The 15,490-nt window shown below is 42.4% G+C and overlaps 1 protein-coding gene across 1 annotated transcript in view; it reads right to left on the bottom strand.

Annotated features, from left to right (window-relative positions):
• Nucleotides 1-15,490, bottom strand: part of LOC145346382 (neural-cadherin) — a 250,739-nt gene that overhangs the window by 93,888 nt on the left and 141,361 nt on the right. The window contains exons 5-6 of the mRNA XM_080193542.1: nt 14,198-14,402; nt 7,886-7,997 (exon numbers count right to left, since the gene is read on the bottom strand). Of these exons, the coding sequence (XP_080049668.1) occupies nt 7,886-7,997; nt 14,198-14,402 (317 nt within the window). The remainder of the gene's footprint in view (nt 1-7,885; nt 7,998-14,197; nt 14,403-15,490) is intronic.

The raw sequence follows: 15,490 nt of genomic DNA, 5'->3' as shown, positions 1-15,490 counted from the left end.
CACCCCCACCATCATAGCATTCCTGTCATAGCCTCCGCTCAGGTCCCAACCCCACTCAGGCCCCAAACCATTCAGGCCCTACCTCGTGGCGCTGCCAGTATGCCAGGTGGGCACTGCCAAGTGAGCACTACCAGGTGGCCAAATCCCCAATCACCACAGGGCTTCAATGGCATCTGAGCCCCCAATTCAGCCACCACACCTGATCTTCGCTTGTGGAGACTAGTAGTGATTCTCTCCAGTCTTGTACCGGGCCCAAAAGTTGGAAAATCCCAGAAGCTGGGAGAATCTGGCGTTGAATAAGGCAAGCATTTTAAATGCTACTTTAAATATACTAATTGGCCTCATGCCCAGATCTGGTTTGTACTCTTAGAAAGAGACTGAGATGATTGCAAACTGGCGCCGTGTGTGAAACCAATTTTTCGCCTTGTATGCTATTTTCTGGAATCAGTGTGATCTGTGCAGCGAGGTCAGAAAACTGCCCCCCATGTCTTTCAATAATTTGTCATGTTTAAATTTCTAACTCTGTGACTTTTTGGCTTTCTGAATGTTACAAAAATATATTGGTACATTTTATGTGTGTGTGCCAAATGGGACCTGGGCTGAGACTGCCCAAACACATTTAATATGCAGCCCTAATAATGAGCAGAAAGAGGAGAATGTTCATTCCTTCACATGTTTAATTTATTTAACAGTCTAGTTTGCTTCAGCACAAGCCTTTGGCAGTGCTGTAGGCAAAAGGTTTGTTCGCTCATCTTCTGCAATCAAAATACATCAAAGCAACCATGATTAGTGTTATGATGAGGAGGAGCAGCTAAAAAAGAGACTGGTAAGTTCCAGGAATATTATTACATGAGAATGAAAGAAATTGGAGCAGGAGTAGACAATGAGGCTGGTTGAGCCTGTTACACCATTCAATAAGATCAATAATGTTCTTCTGCTTCAATGATGAAGCATCCTCTGCCCTCTGGGATCGTGAATTCTAGAGATTCACAATCCTTCGAGTGAAGAAATATCTCCTCACCTCAGTCCTAAATGATCAGCCATTTATCCCGAAGTTGTGCCTCCGTGTTCTAGATTCCTCAGTCAGAGGGTAAACCTCTCATTGTCTCCCTTGCCAAATCCTTCAGAATTTTATACATTTTAATCAGGTTGCCTCTCATTCTTCTAACCCCCAGAGAATATGGACCCAATTTTCTCAGCCCCTCATCATAAGAACATAAGAAATAGGAGCAGGAGTAGGCCATCTAGCCCTTCGAGCCTGCCCCGCCACTCAATAAGATCATGGCTGATCTGTCGTGGCTCAGTTCCACTTTCCCGCCCTCTCCCCATAACCCTTAATCCCCTCTCTTATCAAGAACCCATCAACCCGCTTCTTAAAAATATTTAGCGAGGCAGCCTCCACCACTTCAACGGGCAGAGAATTCCAGAGATTCACCACCCTTTGAGTGAAGAAGTTCCTCCTCAACTCCGTTCTAAACCGCCTCCCCTTTATCTTGAGGCTGTGCCCCCTAGTCCTACTGTCTTTTTTGAGCGGGAAGAGTCTCTCCACCTCTATCCTATCCATCCCATTCATCATCTTATACGTCTCAATGAGATCTCCCCTCATTCTTCTAAACTCTAACGAGTACAAGCCTAGTTTATTCAGCCTCTCCTCATAGCTCAATCCCCTCAACTCCGGTATCAGCCTAGTAAACCTCCTCTGCACTCCTTCCAGGGCCAAAATATCCTTGCGCAGGTGCGGCACCCAAAACTGCACACAGTACTCCAGCAGAACAATCTTCTCACCCCCGGAACTTTTGCATGAGTTTTTTAATCATTCGTTCATGGGACATGGGCATCGCTGGCTGGCTGGCATTTATTGCCGACCCCTAGTTGCCCTTGTGAAGGTGGCGGTGAGCTGCTTTCTTGAAATGCTATAGTCCACATAATGCCATTGGGGAGGGAACTCCAGGATTTTGACCCAGCAACTGCAAAGGAATGGCAACATATTTCCAAATCAGGATGGTGAGCGGCTTGGAAGGGAACTTGCAGGTGGTGGCATTCCCATGTATCTGATGCCCTTGTCCTTCTAGATGGAAGTGGTTATGGGTTTGGAAAGTGCTGTCTAAGGATCTTTGGTGAATTGCTGCAGTGCATCTTGTAGATAGTACACACCGCTGCTAGTCTATTAATTTTCACCGCGCTGCTTCCCATCCTTCCTCATAAATGGAAAACAAAACAGTGCACAGTATTCCAAGTGTGGCTAGTTTATTTTCATATCCTATTTTTCTCTTTTTTATCAGTTTTCTTGACTCTTTACTGGTTTCTCACACACTCCCATTCCTCAGACTTACTACAATTCTTCACATCATTATAAGCCTCTGCTTTTAATCAAATACTGGCCTGAATTTCCATGGTTTGCACGCTGGCAGGATCTTCTGGTTCTGTTGATGGTGCATCCTTGCTGCGTGTTTCCCAGCGGCACAGGGTGCAGTCAATGGAAAATCCCATTCACAGCAATGGGACTAGAAGATCTCACCGCTGGTGAATTGCGCACACCCTCCCACCATGAGAAACACACTGCAGGGGAAGCCGGAAAATCCCCCCAACTAACTTTAATCCTTGGCAAGATACAGATTGATCTTTCTTGCTGCGCTTTTGTTTTTTGTATTTTTGTTGAACATTTTGAATCATTTCTCCAAACATTTCCCACTGCTTATTTACAGCTATACCTTTTAGTCTATTTACCCAAACAACCAGCTCTCCCTGCATCCCTGTGTAGTTGGCTTTGGTTAAGTTTACAATTCTTGCTTCTGTGCATGGTGGCACAATGGTTAGCACTGCTGCCTCACAGTACCAGGGACCTGGGTTTGATTCCCGACTTGGATCACTGTCTGAACTCCCAGTGTCTGCGTGGGTTTCCTCTGGGTACTCTGGTTTCCTCCCACAGTCTGAAAGACATGCTGGTTAGGGGCATTGACCCGAACAGGCACCAAAATGTGGCAACTAGAAGAATTTCACAGTAACTTCATTGCAGTGTTAATGTATGCCTTACTTGTGACTAATAAATAGACTTTATTTTACTTTTCAAATTGGCATATGTTGCTTTCAAACTTAATAGAGAATTCAATTGTATCCTTGTCATTATTTCCCAGTGGATCTTTTACAATAATATTACTAATTAACCCTTCCTCGTCGCGCAAACTAATCTTATTCCCTACATATCTAAAAGCCTTCCCTTTAATTGTGTTCATTCTTCTTCTGTCTACACGCACATGCACTAAGTCTTTCTTTAGGGTAAAAGGGCATAATTTTCATTGATGTAAATGATGGCAGACCTACTGATGCTGGGAACAATTTCTGGCCATAAATTGCTTCAACTTAAATGAGCAAATTAATAGATATGAATCTGCTTTGGTTTGATCCTCAATTACTGTTGAAATTAGCTAATTTAAGCTGGAGTGCTGCAAGTGATGCTTTAATTGGCTTCAAGATCTTAAGTAAGGGCAAGGATTTTTTTTTCCCACTGTTAGGGATGTAGCTTTGACATTTGTTGCACATCTGTGATTGCCAGAACTGTTTTATGCCACTGTGTGTGTAGCAAGGCGACTTCAAACAGTGGTTAAGGTTCAAGCACCTTGTTGTGGGTTGAATTCTAGCTGTACTCCACCACTAGTGCCTCTCTTGATTCCCCAACTGCCCCAACCTGTCACTTTGTTGAGTTGACATGCTGTCCTGCATGAGCACGAATTGCCTCCAACTAAACATTAGGGAGACCAAATCACTGTCTTCAGCCTCTGCCGCAAACTCCACTCCGCTGATGCCACCCCTCTCCCTGGCCGGTGCCCGAGGCTAAGCCAGACTGTTCGCAATTTTGATGCTAAGGTGAGCTTCCAACCTGATATAGCCTCCACCACCGAGATAGCCTACTTTCACCTCCATCACATTGCATTTCTCTGCCCCGCATGTTGGCAGTGTGCACGTGAATATTGGATAAAGATAGGATGCTTGCCAGCCAGATGGTCTGTATTCACTGTTTCAGCTAATTTATAAAGGACAGCCACTTAGGCGAATTAGTGAAGGGCTTTCGGTGCCTCTGGAATCAGCTCCAGCAAGCAATCTACTCGAAAACTGGCAGAAAATGAAAGAACATATTTAATTTGAAAAAGCCATCTCTGCTTCATTCATACAGGAAGCATTACGATTGCCTGCAGCAGGGACCCATCGATTTCTTTCAAAACTTGTTGTATCAGTGTATATTAACTCTGCCAAGCCAACTGCCTAGAAACTTACTCAATGGACAACTATGGATCTTCCGACTTTGAATTCAACAGGATTCATCACGAAATTGGTAGAAATACACACCAATATCAGCATGGTGCTGGCACCAAACTTACTGTTTAACAGCAGAAGTAACTGCACATTAAATTGGAACCTGATATGCCTTCAGTGGAGCTGACAAGCTGTTTGGAATCTTCAAACTGCAAGGAAATACTGTAACAAACTTGGAACATCAGCTCATTAAACAAAGTTGGTGTGTATAACACTGTCAAATCCTCTCCCTGCTTCTCTCCTGCAGAGGTTGTTTACTTTGAACAATGTCATAGTTCTGTCATGACATAAGTAATCCTTCATTAAATATTCTTTTTAAAGTAGCGAGGAGGTTTAATTAAATGTACTTTGCTTGAATCTCTTTCCTATAAAGCCCAAATCTCATTTATTTAGAAACTAGTGAAGCAAAACCAATTGATTCAATGTTGACATTCCTAGATCAAAAGTGACCTGAAAATAATCAAAGGGAGAGACTCATGTCAATAGAAGCGTTGCCAGCTTTTTCCCCGTTATTAAGAAAACTCACTTCATTTTGCCTTTGACAAGATGGCAGCAATAAAAGGGCAATGCTTTACTCTTTGTTGATGGAAATGAAAGCCTTAATCTTACGTACAAATAATGTTGAGCCTTTGCAGATGTGTCAACATTGAAACCGCAGCAGAGACAACAAGGATTGCCGGAGATAGGGGTCTAAGTAAAGAGCTTGGGTGAGATTTTAACAGCAGCCCCATTCCACTTGGCAATTCCAGCATTCCTCACTAATGAAAACACTGCTCCAGGCTCCATTCAGCTCCTGTTAGGACTGGATCCAGCATTTTGCCATAATATTTTGAACACACCCTGGATACATTTGCTTTATCTGCACCACTGTTTCAAATCTAGTCCAGTCGTGCACAGGGGAACAATTGGACTAGATCTGAATCATTAGCTTTAATTTTTGTTGTCTTTAATCCGGAAAATCTTGTAAATTATTTAAAATACAACTATTCGTACAATTCTGAATCAATTTAATACCGACCTATTTTGAAGCATCCCCTTGTGTATTTTCAAGAATTTTAATTTCAAGAATGATTTTTGGTTGAAATCAGCACTTACAATACACTAACAATTCTACAATTTAAGCTTTAGGATTAGTTGTTTTTTCCCAATTATGATTGAGTTTTTCATTGTGGTTTCTAAGAAAAGAATACATAACACCGCAACTTGGAAGCGTTAGTAATTGATGCACACTGGGAACTGCTTTCTCAAACTTGTCTCAATGCCAAGTTTTGATGCGCACTTCAGGCACAGTGTGCCTCGAAAAATTGTACATCTGTTGTAGCAGAGGAGCTGGCATCGGGGCAGTCCTCTTGGTGACTGTGGAGCCAGTGTGCAGTTTGCCTTAACATCTTTGATGCTTTGTGCACAAAGAGCCCGAGCAATATTTGACATCAGATCAATCTAACTGTCTTCCTTTTAGATTACAGCCATCTCATTATGGTTGGATGTCCCTGAATCCAAGCAACAGAAGTTACAGAGTCATTCGGCCCAATGCATCTAAGGCAATTCTCTGTGCAGCAATCCAGTCAATTCCATTCCCTTGTGCTATTTCAATAGTCCTGAAAGTATTTCTCTCAAATGCCTATCCAATTTCCATTTGAAATCATTATTTTTCTCTGCTTCCACCACTTCCACAAGGAAGAGGATTCCAGGTCCTCAGCATTTGCTGCATTAAACAGCTCATCTTAACATTCCTCCGGTATTTTTGCCCAGAACCTACAATCTGTGTCCTCTAGTCATTGTATTAATGGAAACAGTTTTATTTTGTCTATCCTATCTAACATTTTCATAATCTTTTACATATCTATCAAATCCCTTCTTCATCGCCTTTTCTCCAAGAGAAACAGCCCCAACTCCTCCAACCTAAGCCTTAGCCAAAATCCCTTATTTCTGTAACCATTCTGGTGCATCTCCTCTGCATCTTCTCAAAGACCCGCACATCTTTCCGAAAGTGCAGTCACCAGAACTGGACACAATACTGTGGTTATGGCCTAACCAGAAACTCTCTGGCTGGAATTCTCTGGCCGTTCACGGCCGCCAGCGAGAATGGAGGAGAATTTGGCGCTCAGCCAAATCTCCATTCACTGCAGTGGGACCGGAGAATCCCAGCTGCACATGAGTTGGGAGAATTTGACCCCCTAACTATATCAAGGAAAATGTAAGTCCAGCATTAGCTGGCTTCATGCATTGCCAACTGATAATAATTTCGGCAGATTAAATACTCCAGTGAGAAATGGTGGATTGTATCCAAGTGAAACAGTCACTTTTTGACATGACACTCCCAAAGTAGATGGAAATATGGTAAATAATTCAATGGAAGGTGTATCTTAACACTTCGTAAATGGAAAAAAAGTTACATGGGCGACATTTACATGAGGTCGCTCTGCAGATTAATTTGCTCCTTAGATTAATGTGTTTTCACTGTTTAACTTAACTGATTAAAATATCAATTTGCTTCATCCTGGTCAGGTTAGAGCAGTCAATGCACATGAAACAAATTTGGAAGCCCAGAAATGTATGTCTACTGGCTACCTGTGTTCGGAAATAAGTTTATGCAGCTTCAGCCATGTTCCTCAGGGGCATTGTTTCACGACTTAAGCTGACCCTTATTTAACAGTAATTAGCTTTAAATTGTTGATCACTCAGAAAGGCGATGAAGAGTTGGTATAGAAAATTAAAAGCACCACGGTCAGGACTGAATCACATTGTTACAACAGAGTGGAGGAAGCTTGACCCTGCCATGAACCAAGCCTGACCTGGGAGTGATTTATGCTGATGCTGGATGCCTGAGAACAGAAAGTGTTCTATTTCACAGGACAAATTTTGCTTTATGAGCACAAAATTCACAAACAGGATGGTGAAAAAGACCAAATTGAGGATAATCTGAAGCTGTTTAATTTCTGAAGTGCGTGAAGGACTTGCATGTACACAATCCTTTATTACATCTGCCAGAAACATAGCACTTCCCACACAATGGTTTACTTTCAAGTGTTGTGACATGTTATTGTGTAGGCAAATGCAGCAGCCACATTGGACTCAGGAAGATCTCACAGGCAATGAAATGTTTTTAACTGGTTATAAGCAGAAACACTGTAAGAACTCTATCTCTTCAAATACTGTAAGAAATCTCACAACACCAGGTTAAAGTCCAACAGGTTTATTTGCTAGTAAAAGCTACCAAATAAACCTGTTGGGTTTTAACCTGGTGTTGCGAGACCTCTTCCTGTGTTTACCCCAGTCCAAAGCCGGTACCTCCATATCTTCAAATACTTCCGTTAGAGCTTTAAAATCCACCTGAATAAATGGACACTACCTTGAACAAACACTTCCTTAGCACTCAGCAGACTGTCAGTCTTAAATATGTAGTCAAATCCTGGAGGGGTTTAACTACGTTCTAAATTGGAAGCAAGTGTGAGCAAAAGTGAGACTACCGTCCATGCTAAGTTGATGGCAATAAAATATCAGATGCTCCTTAGCAGGGAGTGATATGCACAGTACTAATCCAGCATTTCTTTAAGAGAAGTGTATGTACAACCTTGTAATAAAGAAGTGCCAATGGGGATGTTTTCAGGAATGTTGTCACGGCTGTAGATGGAATGCAGGAACTCTGGAGTGCAGTCATTTTCGTCAGTGATGTGAATTACTACCTGGAAAATAATTGACAAGGAATAGAAATCAGAAATCCTCAGAAGCAAAGTGGACCTCAGTTAATCTAAAAAAAATGACCACGTACAGTTGCTGTACCAGCATCACTTTCAGTAACAATGCAGTAATGAAATGCAAAGGTCTGGTTAAAGGAGTAATGCCCTCTCTCTAGATTTTCAATTTAGATTCGGACAAGGGAATGAGGAAAACTACAGGAATATAGACAAACCAGCACGTTAGAATATTTATATTATTGGTAAAGAATCATGTACTTGATAGTGATGCATTATAACACTACAATGAGTGGTAACAATGGATCATGGATCCTTCTGTAGGTACAAAAATGAATTGAAACAGGAATCTATGTGATATTATGATATGATTTTTAATCAGTGAGGGAATCAAGGATTATGGGGATAAGGCAGGAAAGTGGAGCTGAGGATTATCACAACAGATTTCCTTGAATGGTGGAGCAGAATCAATGGGCCAAATGACCTACTTTTGCTTCTACATCATATGGTGATTCCAGTCAACATGTATTGAATGTTTTGGGATCTTTACGTTGGATGATCTCCTGAGCCCATTTTAAGAACTGACAGTTCAGCTGTCTGAACCTAAATGGGGAAAGAGAGGTAGAGAGGAAGGGAATTCTGAGCTTGGGGCTTAGGAGACTTAAGACACAGCCATTGGTAGAACATTTAAAATCAAAGGTGCTCAGGAAGCTGGAATTAGAGAAGAGCAGATAACTTGGAGTGTTTTACAGAAACATGGTGGGGCCAAGGAGGGATTTGAAAACAAGGATGGAAATTTTAAAGTCAATTGGGTGTCAGCAGCATAGATGTGGAAATTAACATGTTTTCAGATGATGTTGCAAAGGGATAGCATATAGGGGGCACCAGAAACATCTGTGTGGGAATGGGAAGTGAATTCATTGATGGAGATTCTTGATTAACAGATAGATAAGAATGCAAGCAGGCCAGTGTATCCCACCCAGATGGGTTACAGTGAAGAGGCACTGGGGAGGTTAGCCTGAGCAAACTGTGTCACAGGCTGCAGGCAAGTCAAGAAGGATAAAGAGGGACAGTTGCTTTGTCATAGTCACATAGGATATCATTTATCACCTTGGTAAGAGATGGGGCAGGGAAACATTAACTGTCAGCTAACACTGAGCCAGGAAGGGAAGTTGGCTGGTCACTAGCTCAGGGACAATAGGGTGGAGAGGAGAGGAGATGGTTCTCATGGACAAGGTAAACTTGGAGCAGACATGAGGGGGGGTGATGGCCTAGTGATATTATTGCGAGACTATTAATCCAGAAACTCAATTATGTTCTGGGGAACTGAGTTCGAATCCTGCCACAGCAGCTGATGGAATTCAAATTCAATAAAAAATATCTGGAATTAAGAATCTACTGCTGACCATGAAACCATTGTCAGTTGTTGGAAAAACCCATCAGGTTCACTAATGTCCTTTAGGGAGGGAAATCTAGCGTCCTTACCTGGTCTGGACTACATGTGACTCCAGAGCCAGAGCAATGTTTTTGACTCTCAACTGCTCTCCAAAGGCAACTAGGAGTGAGCAATAAATGCTGGCCAGCCAGCAATGCCCTTGTCCCACGAATGAATAAAAAAACAAGAGGGGAGATAGGGGAGAAATTGCAGAAAGATAGGGTGGAGGGACCCTAGAGGAAGTTTGGCCAGCGGGTTAGAGGAAAGGAGTTAATGACAGAGGCAGCTGATCAAATGGTTTCCATCTTTGTGACAAAGAAATCCAGAGTTCCTTGATGTTGTTGCCAAATTTGATGGTTAATTGGTTACAGTAATGGAGAATTACCCATCACCTCTCATCCATAGAATCTCTACAATACAGAAGAAGGCCATTGGGCCCACTGCGTCTTCACCAACTCTCTAAAGGGCCATCTTACTCTGACTCACAACCTCTCCCCCTCATCATATCCCCATTACCCTGCACATTTACCATAAATATTCCCCTAACCTACATATCTTTGGACACTATGGAGCAATATAGCATGGCCAATCTACCTAACCTGCACATCATTGGAGCGTGGGAGGAAACCAGAGCACCCAAAGGAAACCCACGCAGACATGGGAGAATGCGCAAGCTCCACTCAGATAATGATCTAAGGCTGGAATTGAACATGGGTCCCTGGCGCTGTGAGGCAGCAGTGCTAACTACTGTGCTGCCCCAGCTTTAGCAGAGGAAGAGGAAGAGAAAAATTGTACTGATTGCTGTTAGTAAAAATAATACATGAAAATGCTTGCATGAAATTCCTCTGTCCACTGTTTATTAAAATAACAAACAAATATCAACTAAATTCCTTAAATCATTATCACAGATATCACTCATTGCAATTTGAACCCTTCTGTGACAGAGTCGGTGGATATGAATATCTCAGTGTTATTCTCCCTTAGTCGCCATCAGTTTAACAGGAGCACAGTAAAAGCCTTGCTTCAGCAAAGATTCTACCACACTGCACACTGCAGGAGATGTTACAGCAATGGAGCAGGATCAACTCTGAAAAAATTTCTGGTCATGTTCCACATTCACCAGAAATAATACTTCAATGCTCAGAATAATACTTCCTAAAGAAATGCTTTAAAAAACTGATCCATATGAAAGTATGCTGTGTGTGATCCAGTTTCACAGAAATGTAATGTAATTAATGTGAGTTATTAATATCTTAAATAACTTCTGTTGAATAATTCAGATTTTTTAAAAACCTTTTTTAGCAATAAACAGTTATCAGTCTACCTAAAAAGAACATGATTAGAGATGGATATTTCCTTGCATGGTTCAAAAATCCTGTTCAGCTGACTTTTAACCCCTTGCCTTCTTCCAACATGTCCTCTGGTCATTCAAATTAGCTGTTAATTTTCAATGGTGAAGTGAGCCAAGTCTGGCCTTATGTCTTGTTAGTGACAGATGCTCAGCTCACTGGGATGGGGTGGGGGAGAGGAGAAGGGATAAAATGCTCAGCCAGCCTCACCCTAAACAAGCCTGCCAACTTGCTTCTGGACAGCATAACATAAAATATCCAAGCACTAAAAGTACTTGAAGTTTATTTATTAGTGTCACAAATAGGCTTATGTTAACACTGCAAAGAAGTTACTTTGAAAATCCCCTAGTTGCCACACTCCGGCACCCGTTCGGGTATACTGAGGGAGAATTTTGCATGTCGAGACCCAAGTCTCTAGCGCTGTGAGGCAGCAGTGCTAACCATTGTGCCACCACGCTGCCCACACCACTGTGCCACTATAGAAATGACACGGTGGCACAATGGTTAGCATTGCTGCCTCACTGAGCCAGAGACCCAGGTTCAATTCCGGGCTTGGATCGCTGTGGTGTAGGTGTCAGCACGTTCTCCTCGCGTCTGCCTGGGTTTCCTCCAGCTGCTCCGATTTTCTCCCACAGTCCAAAAGCTGGTTAGATGTATTGGCCATGCTAAAACCTCCCTCAGTGTACCCAAACAGGCATCGGAGTGTGGCAACTAGGGGATTTTCACAGTAACATCACTGCAGTGTTAATGTAAGCCAACTTGTGACACTAATAAACAAATTTTTTAAAAATCTCTTTGTCACATAACATTGGCAAAAGATAAATCTGTGAACAATCAAAATTGCCTTTTATTTTACTATGAATCGCTGACCAAAGCGCACATTTCTCGATTGCATGTGCATTGCTGTGGGGAACACCGTGCAGGGAATTTAAAAAGTGACCTACAAGACTGGATAAAATATGATTACATCCATTTTGTTTTTAATTTTTTTTTAATCCGGTGATTCAAAAGTCTTACTCAGGAGAAAAGAGCTTTAAGCAAAATCATGTGGAACAAAAATAATGTTCTTCAGCCTAAATGACTAATAATTTCATTAAAATCAGCTAAGGAAGTCTCAGCAACACACTTAGTCCAAACATCAAGTGCTGGAGCATTTCACCATAGGATTACTGGTACTTTCATGTGTGGATTCCACAGATGGTCTTAATATTGGAAGAAAGTGAATCTATTAATCAGTATCACAACAGCTTGAGAGGAGGTTTAGATCAGCTTTAGGGTGATTCCTCTCATAAAGTCTCATCAGAGGGTTCACATTTATTGCTGAGACAATGTATATTACCCATCTGTGGTAACAAATTAAACCTGGCTTCCCATTTCTAACAAACTATTGACTAGAAATAGCCATTGTTTATGCCCCTTATTGAGATTTACAAACAGGAATGTGTGGTGTTGCATTCCTGCCATCAACCCTAAGGGAACAAAATCAAAGCAATTGGGAACAGCTTGTTCCTGGAGGTTGCGCAGAGACTTGGGCCTCACTTTTAAAAAACGCTGCCCTTCTCTGAGAATCTCACAGCTACAGTACTTGCATTGGTTAAATTGACCAGGTTTTCATTCTCAAGGCAACTAGACGGAGTTGGGAAATTTCCAGGTTTGGCGCACATACGCCTCAACGAAGAGAAGGGGGTACGGTTCTCCCGTTTTCAGACTAAGTGCTGCCACTGGTGTGAAAGCAGAAGGGCTTCTCGTTGGTGTTGGGAGTGTCTGTCAGGTGAGATGTACCCACCTGATCGATGCAACTGTATGCATCCTGTGATTCGTGCTGACCAGCCCCGCTGTTCAGCGGTCGGGGTCTCTGTGTTCACGGACAAGTCACCTTCCCCCCACTAAAACCAAAACGCACCCCCCCTCCTCCCCCATGACCAGGTGAACACTACCAACAATCAACCCCACAGCAAAGAGAGATATCATTTCCTCCTGCTCCACCACTCTACTAATGGGTCAGTCCTCCCCACACCATACAGACATGAAGAGGCCCCAATCCGACCACCCCTCAACCCCTCCCCCCCACCCCTCAGATCCCTCACTCAGCCCCTTCCCCGTCTTCAGACTCCCACTCAGCAGCCCCCCCCGTCCCCCTCAAACCCCCCCACTCAGGCCCACCTTTAGGGCACACGCCTTAGCAGTGCCAACTCTAAGTCTGATTGACAACTGTGGTTTCTTCCAAGAGAATAAGTGGTCTAAGAAGGCATACAGAGCACTTGTCTTTGTTGGCCAAGACATGTAATTTAAGAGCAGCCACAGTATGGTGTGCAATTTTGGAATCCACATTAAAGCAGGAATATGATAACACTGGAAAGGGTGCAAAGCAGATTTACCAGGATGTTGCCTAGGCTGGAGAGTTTCAGTTATGCAGAGAGATTGTATAGATTGGATTGTTTTCCTTGGAACAGAGGAGACTGAGGTGGGTCGTGATTGAGATGAGGGGGAAGAAACATTTCCCTTTGGTGGAGGGTTCAATGATTAGGGGGCATAGATTTAAGGTAAGGGGCAGAAGGTTGAGAAGGGATGTGAGGGAAAACATTGTTCGCTCAAAGGGTGGTAGGAATTTGGAATTCACTGCCTGAAAGGATAGTGGAGGTAGAGACCCTTATAGCATTTGAGAAGTATTTAAATATACACTTGCGATGTCAAAGCATACAAGACTATGGACCAAGCACTGGAAAATGGGATTAGAATAATTAGCTGGTTTGACTGGCGCAGATATGATGGGCAAAGAGCCTTTTTCTTATGATAATTCCTATGACAACATAAAAATAAATACACAATCTGCATTTCTTTGATGCAAAAATATCCTTCCTTATCTGTCTTGTCGTCCTTGTCTTGCTCAAAAGTTGTTCTTGAGAAAGCACAAGGCATGTTTAAATAATATGTCTTCTGCCCAAGACCGTAAGGAACTACAAAAAGCTGTGAATGCAGTTCATTCCATCATGCAAACAGCCTCCCATCTATTGACTCTGTCTACATTTCCCACTGCCTCGGCAAATCAGCCAGCATAATTAAGGACCCCACACACTCTGGACATTCTCTGTTCCACCTTCTTCTGTCAAGAAAAATATACAAAAGTCTGAGGTCACATATCAGCCAACTCAGGAACAGCTTCTTCCCTGCTGCTGTCAGACTTTTGAATGGACTTACCTCGCATTAAGTTGATCTTTCTCAACACCCTAGCTATGACTGTAACACTACATTCTGCACTCTCTTATTTCCTTCTCTACGAACAATATGCTTTGTCTGTAAAGCGTGCAAGAAACAATATTTTTCACAATACATGTGACAATAATAAATCAAATCAAATCAGATAAAGTTGTAAGTTATTCAAATTACTCATGCTTCCAAAGTCCTACCTCAGTGACACTGCTGAGCCCAGTGTCAGCTTCCAGAACCCGCACCAGTAAATGGTAGAGGTGATGTTCACTTTCAAAATCAATGCTGTGGATCAGGCTCAGCTCCCCACTGTCCTGATTGATACTGAACAGACTGCTGGGATTGATCAACAAGGAGTACGACAGAAGCTTCTTCTGGAACGAAATGGCTTCCACAACTGTCAATCTGTCAGAAAAGAGACACAAACAATGTCCGAGAAGACCTAATTTGTGATTAGTGGCCTTCCTTAAACACCAAATACAAACCCCAAATGTTCATTTAATTGATGAACAGTGGGCAAAATCTAGAATATCATTTCCGACATATCAGAAGATCTGAATGTTCTATCTTCATTTTGACAAGTACAAGTTATAGCCATGGAACATTCCATATCAGTGTCTCCAGTTGATATGAAATACTCTGCCATAAGTTTCAATATACTAAGAAATGTTTTTCCCTGACGAACAAGGGGTCACTGAATCAGTTCAAGGCTAAGGTAGATTTTGATCCTTTACCTAATATAAATGGTCCATAGCCTGAAATCGCCAGCATCACAGATGCCAGCTTTCAGCTAATTCGATTCACTCCGCGTGATGTCAAAAAATGGCTGAAGGCTGATGCAGCCTTGGTTTTGGGCCCTGACAACATCCTAGTATTATAGTACTTGTACTCCAAAACTACCATGTCACAACCAAGCTGTTCCATTAAAGCGGCAACACTGACATCTACACCACACTGTGTAAAATTGTCCAGGTAAGCCCTGTCCACGAGAAGCAGGACAAATCCAATCCAGCCAATTATTACGCCATTAGTCTTCTCTCAATCATCACCAAAGTGATGGGAGATGTCATTGACAGTGCTTTGCTTTTGCTCAGCAAAACCTGCTCACAGATACTCACTTTGGTTCTGCTGAGACACTTGGCTACTGAACTCATCACAGCCTTGGTGCAAATGTGGACAAAAGTGCTGGACTCAAAAAGATGAGGTGAGAATGCTTTCACATCAAAGTACCATTCGACAGTACGTGGCATCAAGGAGTCTCAGCAAAATTGAAATTAATGGGAACTAGGAGGAAAACTCTTTGCTGATTCGAGTTATAACAAGCACTAGGGAAGATAATTGTAGCTATTGGAGGTCCATCATCTTGGTCCCAGGACATCACTGCAGCAATTACTCACTGTAATATCCAAGGTTCGATTGCATCATTGAGGACCCTCCCTCACCACAACATCAAAAGTGAGATGTTTGCTGTATTCAGCACAATTTTTAACTTT

This window comes from Carcharhinus amblyrhynchos, chromosome 8 (genome assembly GCF_965287045.1).
Source record: "Carcharhinus amblyrhynchos chromosome 8, sCarAmb.v2.hapA, whole genome shotgun sequence".
In the NCBI taxonomy this organism is placed as follows: Eukaryota; Metazoa; Chordata; class Chondrichthyes; order Carcharhiniformes; family Carcharhinidae; genus Carcharhinus; species Carcharhinus amblyrhynchos.
This window is presented reverse-complemented; position numbering and strand designations above follow the sequence as displayed.